The sequence below is a fragment of the Typopeltis vanoorti genome, chromosome 11, assembly GCF_054136105.1.
Source record: "Typopeltis vanoorti isolate ZY-2024b chromosome 11, IOZ_Tvanoo_1.0, whole genome shotgun sequence".
NCBI lineage: Eukaryota > Metazoa > Arthropoda > Arachnida > Uropygi > Thelyphonidae > Typopeltis > Typopeltis vanoorti.
In genome coordinates, this window is record NC_143559.1 from 31,556,494 (window position 1) to 31,575,279 (window position 18,786).

The 18,786-nt window shown below is 36.5% G+C and overlaps 1 protein-coding gene across 3 annotated transcripts in view; it reads right to left on the reverse strand.

The window, feature by feature from the left end:
* The window catches only part of LOC150101414 (uncharacterized), a 510,839-nt gene that overhangs the window by 242,332 nt on the left and 249,721 nt on the right, over window positions 1-18,786 (reverse strand). For all 3 annotated transcript variants that reach the window (XM_090400454.1, XM_090400453.1, XM_090400455.1), the window contains exon 7: window positions 9,447-9,903. In XM_090400454.1, coding sequence (XP_090256580.1) covers window positions 9,447-9,903 — 457 coding nt within the window. The remainder of the gene's footprint in view (window positions 1-9,446; window positions 9,904-18,786) is intronic.

Genomic DNA, 18,786 nt, shown 5'->3' on the forward strand with positions numbered 1-18,786 from the left:
ATACCAATCTTATATTGAATACTTTAAACCTGAAAAGTCTGGACTTTCTGAACATGCCATCTTCACTAGACACAGAATTCATTGGAGAAAGACAAGAGTTCTTCACAAAAGTCAGTTTCTCATGGAACGCCTTTATAAAGAAACATGTGAAACTCTACTTCATTCTCCTAACTTAAACAGATCCGACGGCTTACGTCTATCCCCTTTATGGGAGATAGTACTTTACAAATCAGCTGATCTTTCCTAACTTTTTATTGTATTAATTTTTTTTTAGGAAAGTTATTGACCTTTTTAGTTATCTTACACCAGCTACTTAGGTGGCGCTTTTTGGAATTGTCAGTTAGTGTTTAAATTTGAGCTTAATGTACTGAAGATGCCTGTGACACACACAGGCGAAAATTATACTATTAAATAATCTTTCTACATGAGTTTTTCCGTTATTTATTTTGTATCGATATGTCTACTCACGGTTTACCTCTTTTAAAACTTATCAAAAATTCTATTATAAAATTCTCTTAGAAATTTGAAAGTGCAGGGCCCCTCTGTGCATGGGGCACGAAAAACTGCATCTGAGGCAGCCCCGGTGTGCAGGAACCAATGGGAAGTGAGTGTGAAAATAAAAAATATTAAATAATAACTAATTAAGTAACGAATGAAAATGAGATAGTCAATACAAAGTGTAAGGATAGTTGCACATCCATGACTACTGTACTTTATGTACACTAATGCCAGAAGTATTCAGAACAAAGTGAAAGAGTTTGTGGTATTGGTTAGTTCTTCTTGGCCATAGTTGTTGACATTAGTAAGACATGGCCGATAGAAGATGATTTACTTATTTGGATAGGCTATTAGGGATATGTGTATATATATGAAATGGATATGTGCATGGGGGGGGGGTTTACTGATTATAACAGAAGAACTGTAGCCAAAAGAGTAGCAGTTCAGCAGGAGGCCAGATTAGCAGAAGGTAATACATGAAGCCATCTGTTGTGAAACAGTAGTAAATATTAGCTAAAATATATTGTCAGTTTCTGTTATAGCCCAGGAGATTCACATGACAATATGGATGTAATGCATCAACAAATAAGTTCAATGAGTGGAGAATGAGTAATTATTATAGGGGGGGGGGGACTTTGGAGACAGACTGAAAGGAAGAAAGAACACATAAGAAGAAAATGAACTTTATGCAGCACATACTGGAGGATACAAAGAGTTTGAGAGAACTGGATCTAGTGACTGCATAAAAAGATCTGATTTTAACTGGGGGAAGGACACATTGCTGTTCATGCAGTCTTAACCTAGAATTGAGGTAGATGAACTGGAGGTACTCAATATATTGAAAAATATCAATGCAAATACAGCAGTGGCCTGGATGGTATGTCAGCTCATGTGCTATAAGAATGTGCAAGAGAACTGACAATACCGCTGACGAAGTTGTTTAAGTCTCATTTTGGCAAGGCTCCAAGGGAGTGGAAAGAGGGTAAGATAGTTCATTACATAAAGATGGCTCCAAGATAGCAAATTACAGACCAATTAATATCATTGTAGTGGTGGTTAAAAGTAAAATTCAGGAATAGAATAGAATAGAAGTATGATACATTATAGAGGGTAGCTTGGCTTTGTAAAAGGTATGTCCTACCTCAAATAACTTATTCACTGTCGTGACGTTGTTTTTTCACGTTGTATTTGAATCCGCCATCTTGTTACAAGTCGCTTTCATAAAATAAAACACAACTAATTGTAAATTGATCACTAATTATACTGCGCCACTCTATCCTTAGATAAGTCTATATGAAATAGTAGGATCAATTTAAAGTTAGTCAGCAGTCTTTTCATTCATTCAGGCCGAAGTATTTATATTCTTTCTGGGATTCCCGCTAGATTCAAATTTTTGTGAACGGTGCAGTAAAAAGAAATTCAGGCAAATACAATAGTTAGATTAACAAATGAAGCATTTAATATAGGTCACATAACACATACATAAATTTTACTTCTTATTTTTAATAGTAGTAACAAGTCAAACATTAAGTCAAGTTAATCACATTAGCACAATCTTCCAAGTCTTCACATGCACTTTCTTAGCTTCTGGATTACAAAGTTTCTACACTTAAATAAATATAATAGAACATCCAATCTAATCAGTTTTCACACATTTCTCAGTCATGCTATAAGTTCAAAGTATCACTGGCACTAATAGCTGAAAAATATCTTTCAAAAAATTCTTATCTCCAATTCTCAATCACGAAGAGTTTCCGCAGTTAAAGTTAGGTTAAGCATAGCGTAATTAACACGCAATTCTTCAAGCAATGAAATAAAACACTATGAAAGACCTTACCGGAAATAGTTCTTAGTACATCAATTATGTAGTGAGCAAACTTCTGGAACTTACTTATCACACTTAAAGAATAAAAACACATCTACAAAACTTATCCGCAGTTATACTTAAAGCACTATCAATTACGCTTCAGAATTCTTGACATCAATTACAGGGCTCTTCAACTATCCTTATTATCACTCATAAATTAATTAAAACACTGTGAGGTTCTCTTTAGGGCAAATCGGAAATAAGCTGCAATACTAGATCAGCTGGGTTTATTCAGAATTCTTCCTTGAATGTTCAGCTTTTTACTTTATCCGATTGTAGCTCTAATTTTCCTTCTATTATTATCGCTGATTTCACTTTCAGCTAACTATAATATTCGTTACGTTCTTGCTCACTTATAAAAATTATCCACTTAACTCCTACTCTTAAGAACCTTTTATTTACTTCTACTTCTTTATTTTATCACCCTGCTTCCTTTTACTTCCAAAATTCCGTTCCAACTCCCCTACTACGTATACATTTTCTCCTCTTTATTTAGTCCACGCTCTGTTCCACTCGCGCTCGTTTATTTCACGCGTCTCTATGACAACCGATAAACGTAAACATTCTCGCGAATGTTACATTAGGCTATACAACTACATTCAGTTATTACATAACGTTAAACTTTCACAAAAAAGAATAAATAGAATATTTGCATTTCAATAAATGTGTAGTTAAATTACAAATACAAGTTCTTATAATATTGACATAACAATAAATAAAATAACTTATTAATATTTAATACAGTATTTTCATTATTCATACATATATCTTTGATTAAATAATTAAATATTAGACAAAATTAAGGCAGTTATATGAATATTAAATTTTAAAATAAGTTATATACATTAAATAATATTTACAAGTCTAGCCTTTGTGATGGAAGATCATGTTGGATTCTGAAGCAAATAATAATTACTCTAATCTCTACATAATCAGAATCCAACATCACATTTTATAATAAGGAGACAATGGAAATGGATAAAGGAAATGGCTACACCATGATACTGCTGGACTTTTGCAAAGACATTTGACAGAATACCGCATGGAAAACTATTACATAAGTTAGAACAAATGGGATACGGGGAGTGGCTGCTACACAGACATCAGAGGATGGTGTATAGTGGAGTGGAATCAAGTTGAATGAAGGCAACTAGTGGAGTGCCTCAAGGCTCTGTACTAGGACTACTGCTTTTTAACTTGTACATTAATGATACAGGAAAAAATTTGAGGAGGAGGAATATTCAGTTGTTTGCTGATGATGCAAAACTGTGGATGGAAATAGTTGATAAAGATGATGTAGATATCCTGCAGGGTGATTTAAATAAATTGGCAGTGTGGGCAAAGAACAATGGTTGTCAATTTAATGTTGCAAAATGTAGGCACTTTGGGATGAAAAGATTGCATACGCTATATCATATTGATGGCGTAGTAGATTACAGGAAATTGATGAGGCTAGGGATCTGGGTTTGTTGGTGGATAGAGATGAAATTCAGATGACATATTGCAAGGGTTGGCAAAATAGATCAGAGTTTTACTTGGCTGTTGAAGAATGCATTGACAAAGAAAGACAGAGAGGTTATTATCCCTCTTTATAAGGCTACAATCCAGCCACATCTTGACTACTATGCACAGATTTGGTTTGCCTGGGTTTCTTGGGGATCAGGAGGTGGTGAAGAGGGTTCAGAAATGAGTGACAAAGCTGGTGACAGGTCTGTGGAATACTCCCTATGAGGATAGAATGAAGGTGTATGGGTTACAGAGTTGAGCTGATAGGTAGAGGAGAGGGGATATGATAGAAACATATAAGTTACTAAAAGAATTCTATAAGACTGATACAAAAGAAATTTTTCAATACATGAGAACTAGGAGAACAAGGAATCACACTTAGAAGTTGTCTAAGAGTATGGTTAGTAAAGGTGTGCAGGCTAGGTTCTTTACTTGGAGAGTGGCGAATAAGTAGAATGGATTGCCAGTGGTGGTTGTGAGTGCTCCAACAATAAATAAGTTTAAGCAGATGAGATGTATGATAGGTATTTTGTGAATAATGGGTAGTGTGGTGGTGTCAGAGACTCTCCCACGACATCTTTGACACCATGGAGACACCCATCTAAATAATAATAGTAATAATAACATGGAAGTAGCTAAATATGTGGAGCTTTCAGTTTTAAGGAGTAAATGTAAAATTACAGAGTAGATAATTATGATAAACTCAAGAGACTTCTTACAGCAGTGCCATGACATAAAGGAACTGGGGGTGGGGAGGAAAATGTTAGTAAAACAGAGTAAAGCAATAGTTAATAAAAATTATGTGATCTAGAAGGAGATTTAAAAGGACTAAGATGAATGAGCAAATAGTCAATGGATGCTTGAAGGAAGTAGTAGCAGACTGCATACATTGTGGAAAGATAAATCAAGTTTGGTACTGGAATTAAATAGAAGAGTAGATCATTAAACATGAGCTGCCAAAAAAAAAAAAAAAGTTTGTGGAGGACATTAAAGAAAAATAGTAATTAGTGAGTGCAAAAGCAGTATAAAGCCCAAGTCGTCAGGCAAACAGTATGGTAAAAAAGACAAAATCAGAGTACAATAGGAGGTTACCTGAGCAAGCCAAAGGATTTTTTTTGGTGTGTGGCAAGTTAAAGGGAGAATGACTATGGAGAGATAACTTTAATGAATGCTGATGGTAGAGAAGTGATGGAAGTGCATGAAATAGATGAATTACTGAGTGATCACTTTACAAGGTGGGTCATCCAGGTGGGTGGAGATATTACAATAAATGTGACACGTGCTGATGTGGAAACACACAGATAAACTATAGGTGAATAGGATATTAACCAAATCTTAATGTGAATACAGCTATTAAATGGCATATCAGCTCATGTATTACGAGAATGTGCAAGGAAATTGGCAAATCCTGTTTGTTCAACTTTATCCTCAGCTCTACCAGGGTCCCACAAGAGGACGAGGGAAAAATATTTTCATTGCATAAAGGAGACTCAAGACAGAAGTAGAAATTTTTGTATATGGGGGAAAGAGCATGGTTTTGTAAAGGGCAGGTCATGCTTAAGTAATTCCTCATTTTTTATAATCAAGTGACAGTTGAGTTGGATAATGGGAATTGCAACAGTCTGATACAGGTGGTCTTTACAAAGACATTTCACAGGATATTGTGTGAACTTCTGTTGGTAAATTACAACAAAGGGGTATGGATATGAAGCTGATGATATGGTAAAATGACATCTGATGGTTATACAGAGACTGATTTCTGGAAGAATAGAGTTCAAGAGAAGGTACGTTACTGTGATGTACAACAGGATCTGTACTCAGTCCAGTGCTATTTAACTTGTACATTAATGACAGATGAAATGATCTGAGAGGGAAATAGTCAGTTGTTTTTTGATTACAAAACTAGGCAGAACAAAGGTCAATAAAAATTATGCAGAGATCTTGAAGGATGATTTAAAAAGATTGACAATATAGGCAATGGAGAATGGCGTTAGGTTAAAGTGTAGGATTATACATTTTGGGATAAAAATATTACTAGCTGTGTGCTACAATGATGAAAATTGATAAGTCTAGAGATTGGCAAGTTGCTGGTGGTCTGTGGGTTAAAGGGCATAAAAGTCAGATTAAAGATCAAAGGGCATACTTTCAAATGTGGCTAAAATAGTTCATAAAGTTACCCGGTTATTGAAGTATATCCTAAGAAGCAGAAATAAGGAGATCATTATACCTCTATATAAGCCTTTGATACAGCCTTATCTAGCTATTGCACATAGATCTGGGCAGCAGGGGGCAAATGCTGGTCTTGAAATTCACACTTGCTCTTGTTATCATTCAGGGAGTGAGAGGTGTGATTGAAGTCTGATTAGTGGAGTAATGAATTATTGACCATTTAAAACTATATATTTAGAAATTTAAGTACATTTAATCATACAAATACAACATTTATTTTACAAATGATATTCTATCTTTTTTCAATTTAGCTGACCTATTTGAATACAAATTCTACCCTACGGTTCTTCTTTATGAACTGGTCAATAACATCTTCATAAAAAGTTGAATGATATAATCACGTAATCACAAGAAAGATATTTATTTAACCAAATATTTCGGTCTGGAAATAGCAGACCATCGTCGGTGGTATTACAAGAACAGTTTAAAAAAATATACAAGCTAGAATACTAACAATAGATCGTTGAAATTAGAACATGCCGCGTGATGTTATATCACTAAGTATGAAACGAAATATTTTGAAGTAGAAACATGATTGAATTTGCTATAAAAAAAAAAAATAAATAAATAAAAAAATAAAATAAAAAAATTAATGAGTAATCTTGATTAGGCTTTCCCAGATTTTTGATATAGATATGCAGTCATTACGATTCAGGTTGGGATGATGGAGCAAAACGCGCCTCTTACATAGATCCCGTTATAGGTTCGAACGTTTGTTCAAGGAAAGCGTGGAGGCCTTGCTCCATCATTCCAACCTGAATCGTAATGACTGCATATCTATATCAAAAATCTGGGAAAGCCTAATCAAGATTACTCATTAATTTTTTTTTTTTTTTTTTTTTTTTTTTATAGCAAATTCAATCATGTTTCTACTTCAAAATATTTCGTTTCATACTTAGTGATATAACATCACGCGGCATGTTCTAATTTCAACGATCTATTGTTAGTATTCTAGCTTGTATATTTTTTTAAACTGTTCTTGTAATACCACCGACGATGGTCTGCTATTTCCAGACCGAAATATTTGGTTAAATAAATATCTTTCTTGTGATTACGTGATTATATCATTCAGTCTTATGTCGCAAGTATCCTTAAAACAACAAATTCATAAAAAGTTAGTTGTAACTTAATTTTCCCAAGCAACATGCACACTTGTAAAGGCTGGCTGAAGCTCACTGGCTAGAGCTACTTTGACTGCATATGGCCTGTGTTTAAAACAACGTGAAGGGAGCGGAAATGGTTATGCGTGCACACGAAATCACAGTACTGCAGCGAGGACCTGGAAGCTCCCACAACCGAGCAACCCAAGGTAGCTTTGACTAGACGTGAAAGCATCGGCCTTCGACACACAATGCAAAGCTCAATTATTGCCGTGCAAGCTTAAGATGACTTCTGTCTACAAAAATAAAAGCCTAAATGGAATGCCTTATAAATGCATGCATTTATTAACAAATAAATATTATTTCTTTCTCAAGTAATGAGCTTGTGCAGCAAGCATGGAGAATTTGCCCCTGCTGGTCAGCTGGATTCTTAGGATGAGTAAGAAGTGGAGAGAGAGAGAGAGAGATATCCAGAAGTGAGTGACCAAGATGGGGGAGTGTTCCTTATAAGGAGAGATTGAAGATTTTTGGGTTAGAAAGAAATTGCTTGATCAGTGAGAAAGATAAGGAATATGATAGAAATGTATAAGTTACTTAAAGAGCTTTATAGAGTCGATGCAGAGGAATTTTTTGAGTATATGATTAATGGGGATAAGGGAAGAACTAAGAAAGTGAGCAAAAGAGTGATACAGGATGCGAGGACTAAACTTTTTGCTTGAAGAATGGTGAATAAATAAGATATTATGTAAGAGTCAGTTGTGATCACTCTATCTTGTCTGTAAATGAGTTCTAAGCAATATGGCAGGCATTGTGTGAATTATGGTTAACGAACGTTTGGTGAATTGCTTAGTGGATCTTCTGTGATTAAGTCTGTAAACTCCAAGAAGATGCTCATGTAATAATAATAACAATAATAAATACACTTCGATACTAAGAGGCCTTTGTAGCCTCATGATAACTTATATATGCTAGGTCTGCAGAACAAAAGTGATTGCATGAAAGGCAATTTTATTCATGACTGGAGAAATACTTTCTATTACTATTTTACAGCTTGAAGAGTTAGTCAATCATTGGTGCAGGCAAGTAAGGTTTTTCTCTATGAAGAAACAGGTTATTAATCCAGAACTCAGTAAAATCATCTGCACAACAGAGAGAATTATATACACATAAACAAATGATTAGTAACATTACCTTGTATCTAGTGTGTACTCAACTTCATCTGTTAGTAACCAGTAACCTACTGATTTAAAGTCAAGGCTAAAAGAGTATTACCTTCTTCCTTTGGTAAATGAAAAGGTGTTTCAGGATTTATCTGATTTATTTTATTTATTATCGGGATACTTAATCTTTCATTATCCTTATTTTTAGTGTTCATTTATTGCTGGGACATTATCTGTAATTTTTTGATAATCTTGAGGTACTCAAAGGAACTTAGATACCATCAATTAAAACAATTTATAACATGCACAGATATAATTATTCCACACACATATACACAGGGTTGCTACTTCTGTTGCCATTTCTAATGTTATTATTAGGCACCTCTTAGGAATCCAAGGACTCATCGTGGGATGGCACTCTACTACAGAAATCTCACTGTCTCCCCTACTACTACTAAATTCTTCCACTACACAAAACTACCATCAATTCCACTTAATCCCATCACCAACAATGGCAACATTTTTTGTCCATATATTTCACGTGTTCTCAAGTTTGCCTGTATGCTGATAAAAAAAAACCCTGAGATTCTGGGAGAAATAATCCTACTATCTTCATATGAGATCAACTAACTCACATTCAATTAAAAGAGTCCATACAGTGATTCTTCTCATCATATCTAGCAATTTTTTGCAGATATTATGTTGCAGGTATACTTTGTGAATTTTTGTGATAACACAAACAGTAAGCAGTAATTACTAGCCACCAATCAGCAAGAGCACAGGAAAATGGGGAAGGAAGAACAGCCATTGTCGAGCAGATAGTTGAAATCTGATTCACTCTGCTCATTCTCTATAATAATAGAGAAGTTCAAATTTTAAAGTTCAAATGTCACATCAGATCTGATATCCATTAAAAAATTGCAGTATGGATATATATATATATATATATATATATATATAGAGAGAGAGAGAGAGAGAGAGAGAGAGAGAGAGAGAGATAACTCACTTAATACGAAAATATTACTCTGACACTCATTCAATATGAAAATCTTATTCTCAAATGCACATTCATTATGGAAATCTTACCTTTTCTAATACAATGGGATAACATCTCTTTTACAGCCTCTGCATCGGAGAAATCACTCATATCAGCTGAAACATCTGATACGTCTAACTGTTTTTTGCTTTTCGTCTTGCTTGTTCCTTCACTATATGAATGAGATGAATCATCTAATAATGGTTTAAAAGCACTGGAAACTGCAATTTTGGTAAGCTCTTCACAACTAGAAGACGGAGTAAGGGATTTATGCTTTTGATTTTGTGGCGGTGGTGTAGAGCACCTACTTGGGGTTGGACTTCTGCTCTTCTTAGAACATCCATCAGAAGATTTTCTGCGATGAAAAATTAAATCTAGAAAAGAATGACTAGTATGATGTGCACGTCCAGAAGAAATCTCATCATCAGGCTCAGTTACAGTTAAGGCAGGTGGTACAGGCAACGTAACTTTTGAGAAAGATGATGATCTTTGTCTTTCAGTAATATTCTGCAGAACATTAAAAAAGTATATAATGTAAACAGGATTTGTTATTCAAATATAATTTAATATTCTGTTTAGCATATGTTCAATTATCATTAAATTTAGCATGTTACATGCATACTTTATTCAGTATGAAGTTTACAAGTTTCTCAGCCAATGACATCACCCAAAGTATTGAATATGATGGCATAGAAGATCATATCTTATATGACTGGATAATGTGTAAGAAGCTTTCAGTGGTAAGTATAAAATTTACTCACCATATAAGATGAATAAATTTTATACTTACCACTGAAAGCTTCTTACACATTACTTCCGCTTTAATATAAGTAATGTGTAAATATGAAAGACATAAATCACGGTAGTTATTTTCTTTACTAGTTATTTAATAGAGACATGAACATTAGATGTAACATAATTTTTGAATTATGGCTTCACACATGTAAGAGAAAACTAAATATAATTTATTACTCCTATATATTATTATTATTATTATTTCTCGTGGAAAGGCTTAGACGTTGGTTATGCATTTTCACTATATTATTTCAGGAAATTACAACGTACTAGGATATACATTAAAATAAATTTTAATATATTTCTATATTTCGGCAACGTCACGCTGCCATTTTCAAGAACTTAGGTACAAGATACGTGCACGCAGGCACAGCAAAACAATAAATGAGCAAGAAGTATGAAGCTATTATTACTCCTAAAGTCCTGATGGTGCCCTCTAGCGGGCAATGTTGGTATTCTTGGGCGAATGGGCTGGAGGTCTTCTGATGTAGGTTTCCCAAATTTGAGGAAGTCTCATGCAGCCAAATTTGTTGAGGTTTGGCTCGTTTCTTAGGGCTGAAGCTGATTCTATGAAAAGCCTTTCATATCTGTATTTACTACGGTGTATTATCCTGGCTTTTTTCCGCCGTATTCTATGGCAGGTATCTATAGCATGGTCAGAAAGACCAGAGTGGCTGTATTGGTGAAACCGGATGTAGTCCTTATGTTCTGAAATTCTGATATTTGCTGTCCTGCCTGTTTGGCCAAAGTAGGACAGCTTACAGCTGCAAGGGACCTGGTACACACCAGGTAGGTCTAGAGGGGGGAGGTTGGTCTTTTGTTGAGCGGATAAGGGATGCTAATTTTTTATATGGTTTGTAACAAGAAGTTAAGTTATGTTTTTTTAAGATTTTTGTGATTTTTTCTGAGGTGCCTCGGATATAGGGTATGGTGATGGATTTAGAGTAATCCTTGTTGTGAGGGGGAGAGGGGGTTGTGGTTTACTGGTTTTAATATTTTTTGGATTTTTTTTGGGGGGGGGGTAGCCATTGGCTGAGAACGTGTTGAGGATGTGGTTTAGTTCTGTGGTTAGGGCATTGTCATTCGAGCAGATAAGTTTACCCCTGTTGTGTAGGGTCTTAATGACTCCATATTGTTGTGAGGGGGGGGGGATTGTCTCAGTATATAGAAAACCCACCCATACAGGCAGATACATTCACCTCTCAGTATATAGAAAACCCACCCATACGGGCAGATACATTCACCAACAATCCCCCCCTCACAACAATATGGAGTCATTAAGACACTACACAACAGGGCTAAACTTATCTGCTTGAATGACAATGCCCTAACCACAGAACTAAACCACATCCTCAACACGTTCTCAGCCAATGGCTACCCCCCCAAAAAAATCCAAAAAATATTAAAACCAGTAAACCACAACCCCCCCCTCCCCCTCACAACAAGGATTACTCTAAATCCATCACCATACCCTATATCCGAGGCACCTGAGAAAAAATCACAAAAATCTTAAAAAAACATAACTTAACTTCTTGTTACAAACCATATAAAAAATTGGCATCCCTTATCCGCTCAACAAAAGACCCCCCCCCCCCCCTAGACCTACCTGGTGTGTACCAGGTCCCTTGCAGCTGTAAGCTGTCCTACTTCGGCCAAACAGGCAGGACAGCAAATATCAGAATTTCAGAACACAAGGACTACATCTGGTTTCACCAATACAGCCACTCTGGTCTTGCTGACCATGCTCTGGATACCTGCCATAGAATACGGTGGAAAAAAGCCAGGATAATACACCGTAGTAAATACAGATATGAAAGGCTTTTCATAGAATCAGCTTCAGCCCTAAGAAACGAGCCAAACCTCAACAAATTTGGCTGCATGAGACTTCCTCAAATTTGGGAAACCTACATCAGAAGACCTCCAGCCCATTCGCCCAAGAATACCAACATTGCCCGCTAGAGGGCACCATCAGGACTTTAGGAGTAATAATAGCTTCATACTTCTTGCTCATTTATTGTTTTGCTGTGCCTGCGTGCATGTATCTTGTACCTAAGTTCTTGAAAATGGCAGCGTGACGTTGCCGAAATATAGAAATATATTAAAATTTATTTTAATGTATATCCTAGTACGTTGTAATTTCCTGAAATAATATAGTGAAAATATTATTATTATTATTATTATAATGCAGTCAAAAGACTCATTGTGGGAGGTCTCTCCTAGGAAACACAAAGTCTATCATACCACTCCTTAAATGCATTGACCATTCTTGCTCTCACCACTCCATCAGGCAATGCATTCCATGGTTCAACCACCCTCCATGCAAAGAAACCACTCCTCACCCTCTTTCTCACAGTTTCTTTCGTAACTTCCAGGGATGGTCCCTTGTCATGACTCCTTCTCGCTGTTCAACCAAGCGAAAGAACTCCCCAGTGTCAACCCTGTAACCACCTCTCAACAGTTTAAAAGTTTCAATCATATCACCCCTCCTTCTTCTATCCACCAAACTCTGCAGTCCACATTCCCTCAGCCAATCCTCATAACTAACATTGTAGTCCCGACACCATCTTTGTTATTTGCCTTTGTACCCTTTCCACAGTTAATTTATCCCCTTCAAATCCTGGGGACCAGATCTGAGAACAATAGTCTAAGTGTGGTCTGATCAGAGTCTCATACAACGGAATGATAACCATTTTATCTCTGCAGGTCAGTGTCCTTCTCATTATTGCAGCAATCCTCTGCGTTACCTTCACTACCTTTGCAATATGTCCCCTAAATTTCAGGTTCCTATCAATCATCAACCCCAGATCTTTTGTCTCTCCTACTTCCTCCAGTTTAACTCCTCCCACAGAGTATGCAGCATCCCATCGATGTTTCCCAAACCTCAAGACCTTACATTTTGCTGCATAAACCGCCATCCCAATTCATTTGCCCATCTATCTAACTTATTCAAATCCTCTTGCAGGGCTACCACATTTGCATTATTACTAATAACCCTTCCAGCTTCGCATCATCTGCAAACAACTGAATATCCCATTACAATCCATTGACAATATCATTAATATAAAGATTGAACAATACAGGTCCCAGTACTGAGCCCTGTGGAACCCCACTTGTAACCTTCTGCTTCCTTGATATTGCCCCAACATACACAACTCTCCGATACCTATCAGTCAGGCAATCCTGAATCCATTTGACTAACCTGACATTTAAACCCATGTGCTGCAACTTAAATATCAGCTTATCATGTGGCACCCTGTCAAATGCCTTTGCAAAATCCAAAAAATGGCAATATATGCCTTTCCCTCATCAACTGCTCTTGTCACTTTATTATAAAAGACAATCACATTGCTAAAACAAGAGCGCCCCTTCACAAATTCATCCTGACTCTCACTGATAACATTACCCTCATCTGCCCAGTGCTGTATATGGTCCCTCACTACTTTCTCCAAGATCTTACTAACTACTGATGACACACAAACTGGCCTATAATTAGATATTTCCAGTCTGCTACCGCTCTTATGCAATGGCACTATCTTACCTTCCTTCCATTCCATGGGCACCTTTCCTGCAGCCATGCTTTCTTGTCATACTTGAAAAGCCAGGTCAAGGGCACTGTCAGTTCCTTAGCACATTCTCTCAAAACTCATGGTGAAATACCATCCAGTCCCACAGCTTTACTAACATCCAGAGTATTCAGTATGTGGAACACACTCTCCTCCTGCACCTCTAAACCTCGAACTTGCTCTATCCCTCTAGTATTCAAATCGACTCCTCCAGGATGAAATACTCCAATGAAGTGTTCATTGAACAATTCCACTATGTCCTCTGCATCACTCTATTCCCATTTTTATCCCACAATGTTATTCTTCCACAGTAATTTCTCCTCCTACTGGCCACATAGCTAAAAAATTTCCTAGGATTTTCCTGGGATCTAAGAGCCAATCTTTTCTCATATTCCAATTTCGCCTTCCTTACCATACTAGTCACTCTTCTAGCCTGTGTCTTATATTCTTCATGCATCTTCTCTTCACCCGTCTCCTTATATCTCTTCCATAGCCTATTTTTCGCATGTAGCTCCTGCTTAGTAAAGAAGTAAAGTGGATGACAAACAATATTAAACAGGAGCTACGTGATATTGTTTGTCATCCACTTTACTTCAAATTGTGTCCTCTTCTTCACTCGTGGAATACAAATTACCATTGCTGCTAACAAATATTCCTTCACAATTTCCTAAGCACTAATGATATCCCGCCTTCCAATTCCTCCCTCCACGAAACTTCCTCAAGTTGACATCTAAGACTATTATAATCACCTGCTTTATAATTCCACATACGTTCCCGTCTCTTTGATACTCCTGCATGTCTATTCATTTTCCAAGTAAAAAACATATGGTCACTCTCTCCAACTGGTGGAAGAGATGTCATCTCAGTTATTATCAGCTCTTCTAATGCTATAACCAAATCCAAAACTCTTGAACCTCTTGTTCCCTCTGTTACATGTTGCCTAAGGCATTTGTCCATCAAGAATTCTAGAAATTCCATTCCCTTATTGTTACATGCATCTTTCTTTCTCCAATCTATACTGCTGTAGTTAAAATCTCCCATAACAATCGTTCTTCTTGCACTTGCCACGCTCAACATCTCCTGGTCCCCACCCTCTGTGCTCCTTGGTCTGTAGCAACACCCCACTAAATATCCCATCTTGCCCACCTCCACCTCACACCATATGCTTTCCAAATCATTAGTGTCATAGCCTTCCAAAGCCTCCGCTCTTAGAGGACATAGGTCGTCACTAATCATAAGCAGTACTCCACCACCACGCTTTCCCTTCCTATCCTGCCGAAAAATGCTGTGCCCAGCAACTTCTATTCCTGTTATTATATCCTCTTTTGTCAACCACGTCTCTGTGATCCCAATAATCTTTGGCCAGGCTGATGTTATCAGTGCCACCAATTCCTCTCCCTTATTCCAAATATTCCTGACATTGGTATAAAGCATAAAAATGCCATTGTTTCTATACCCAGTATTATCACCTCTAGACTCCACTGGGCTCAGCATTACCTGATGTCATCCCCTTCTCCCAAGTACCCATTCCCACAAGAGGCCACCCCTGCTACCATCCACACAGGGACACACTGACTCGTTCCAAACAGCAATCTCTCCAGATGCCTATGTCCTTCCTCATTCAAATGCAGGCGGTCTCTCGCATACAATTCCTCTCTGCTCTCAAATGCACTCCAAGCATCCACATATTCGAATCCTCTCTTCTGACACATTCTCGCTATTATGCCATTCAATATCACTGCTTTTCTGCTCAGCTCGACATTATCATACCTAGGCAACACACACACACACACTCACTATCTTTCCTCTCTGTGTCTTCTTTCGTACAGCCTCAAGCAAGAATCTCATATCTCTCGCTGCCTTATTTACACCACCACTCAAGTTATTTGTTCCCACCATCACAATCATCTCATCCACCCTTTCATCTCTCTTAATTGCCATAGCCACACTTTCTATCGTTCCTCCTGGCAAACACTCCTCACACATCCTATCTTGAACCCGCGGATCATTGAGTCTCCATACATAACACCTCTTACCACCATATTCCTCGATTGCTCACATGCATCCCTCACTCTCTCTCTCCTGTAACAGTTTCTCTCTGTTACAGGAGAGAGAGTGAGGGATGCATGTGACTCATTCCCCAGACATTCCACCTGCTCTTTCAGCTCATCTATTTCTCTCTGTAAGTCAGCCATTCTTGTTTGCCATTCATCCTCCCAATTGAGACTATCTCCTAAAACTTCAGAATCATTCAACCTTTCCATACTCCCCACTCTTATTATTTTATTCATGCTTCTCTCGCCCTCTATCATACCCGTCATCTCTCTACATGGAGAATCTCCAGTCTCCGAACAAACGAGGTAAGTTATGATCATTTCTAAATCATCAAGTTCCTCCCATTGCCTGCATTTTGCACATATACGTTTTCCCCCCTTCTTTCTCCTGCCACATATACAATCGCAGGGACACATACATTCTGCAAGTCCCACATGTTACAAAATCCTGTATGATATCGTGCAAAATGGAGTCCTTAAATAGGGGGGGGGGGACTTGGCTATATGCCATTTGTAATTTTAACTGCCGCTGCCGCCATTATTTAAAATAGTGTCCTAACTAGTGTCAAAAAATAAATGCTAAATAAGTACAAACAATTTCAAACAGAACATTTAAGTACACTAGATATAAATAAATAAATAAAATGAAATAACTAAATAATGAAAACTTATCCTTCGTCTTGTCTTCCACCATTATGCATTCGATTCCGACCCCATCTTCTTGGTAACCAAAATACACAATATCACAACAACTAACTTAAAAAAAAAACAACCACTGACAGACACTCGTATTCCAGAAAACAACTTAGCACTACAAAATCGTGGAAAAAATGGACTATTCACAAATTAATAAGCACTTTCTTCAGCACAGTTCAAATTCATCACAACATAAGCGTTAAAACATTCCAAACTGCCAATTTCATTCAATATATCAGGAGTTTCTTTCAGGGAGAAAGCAAAAAAACTGGCAACAACATTTAAATTTGGAATGTAAGAATGAGTCATACAAGATGTGTATAACATCATGTGTCTCAATTGCAGCCGTACAGTAGGAGGAAACATTATTAGAGTTCAGATACATGGGAATAGATGTATAATTAATTCATTAATTTAAAAATAAATAAATAAATAAAAATATAAAAAATTATAAACAATTAAAGGCAATCACTTCCCAAAACTAAGAAATAGGCATACAGTCTGTCTGATTAAGATTAGGATGGTGGAGTATGGCTTCACATGATAGATGATCAAACTCTAACCTCCAGTAGTTTAGTACCCTTGGTCCAGAAGCAAGAGAAGCAAGGTTTGAACTTTCAGAATCCAAAAATCTTATATAATTTTGATGTTCTCTGATTCTAATAGTAGAAGAATGGCCAGTTTGTCCAAAGTAGCAAAGATAACAAGTACAGGGTATTTGATAAACACCAGGCAAGGATAGAGGTAATAATATATCAAAGATATATTATCATCTCGTAATAAACACAACTACTTCTGAATGGTTTGAACAGACTGGCCATTCTGCTACTATTAGAATCAAAGAAGATCAAGATTATATATGATTTTTGGATTCTGAAGCTTCAGACCTTCATTCTCATACTATCAACACTAGACAGAGTTCACTAGAATTGTACCAAGGTGCTAAACTACAATAGGTTTAAATTTGACTGTCTATTGTGTGAAGCCTTATGCCGCCACCCTAATCTTAAATCAGACAGACTGTATGCCTATTTCTTAGTTTCGTGAAGTGATTGCTGTTAATTGCTTATAATTTTTTATATTTTTATTTATTTATTTTTAAATTAATTATGCATCTATTCCCATGTCTCTAAACTCTAATAGTGTTTCCTCCTACTGTACAGCTGCAATCCTGACACATGATATTATATGCATGCGAATAGTATGATTTGTTCTTGTATTCAGAAATTAAATGTTGTTACCAGTCTTTTTTTTTTCTTTTCTCTTTCTCTTTCTCTCTGAAAGACGCTCATGACATATTGAGCAAAATATATAGGAGTAATAAATTATATTTAGTTCTCTCTTACATATGTAAAGCCATTATTCAAAAAATGGATTAAGTTATTTTCTTTACTGTAACCTTACTGTACAAAATGACTGCTCAAATTGTTCCATATTTATACAGTCTTCGGTCTGAAACTGTGGCTTTGATTTATTTATTCTCATCCTCCCACAACATTTTATCATCTATAACATTGCTAGACAATGTTTTTCTTTGAAAATTTCAATGTTCAGATTTTATAATTAGAGTATAAGATGATCCCTTATTTCAGCATTTTTTTTAACTTCAAATATTGTCTTATATACCTACACATACAGTAATTGTTTTCCGACACAAAAATGTGATGCTGCTAAAGATGCACACCATCTATTAAATAAGTTATCATTATTTCCAGGAGGATCCAGTGTTTTTTTTTTTTAAGAGTTGGTAAGAGAGTGAGCTTAAAAGCAATGAAATAGAGAGGGTGATTAGCATAGTAGTGAGCTTAAATGACAGCAAGAAAGTGCTTGAAGATATGAAAGGAGAGTAGGTGAAAATGAGGTAAGAGATGAAGCATATGTGCAGTAAAATGAAAAGAAATGCAGATTTGTATGAAAAAGTAAGGAAGAATGGAATGAAAGATGACCATGTGAAAGAAGTAACAAAAAATTTAAGAGTATACCTCTGTATAAGAATTCAATTATTAGAAGTGTGGTAAATGAGAAAATGCACAAAGTTTGTTTTCCTGGAGGTAGAATGAGCAGTGTGAATGAGGATTTAATTGATATGAGGAGTAAGCAAGCAGAAGAGTTCATAGTGCTAGCAGGAACAAATTATTTGATTGGTAATAAGGAGAATGTGAAGAAGAACAGGAGGAGAGTAAAAGACAACAGTATGGTAGGAAAGGGAGTTAATGAGTTGTTTGAGCTGAGACAAAGAACACAGATCATGAATGGTATGCTGGCAGAGGTGTGCAAGGAGT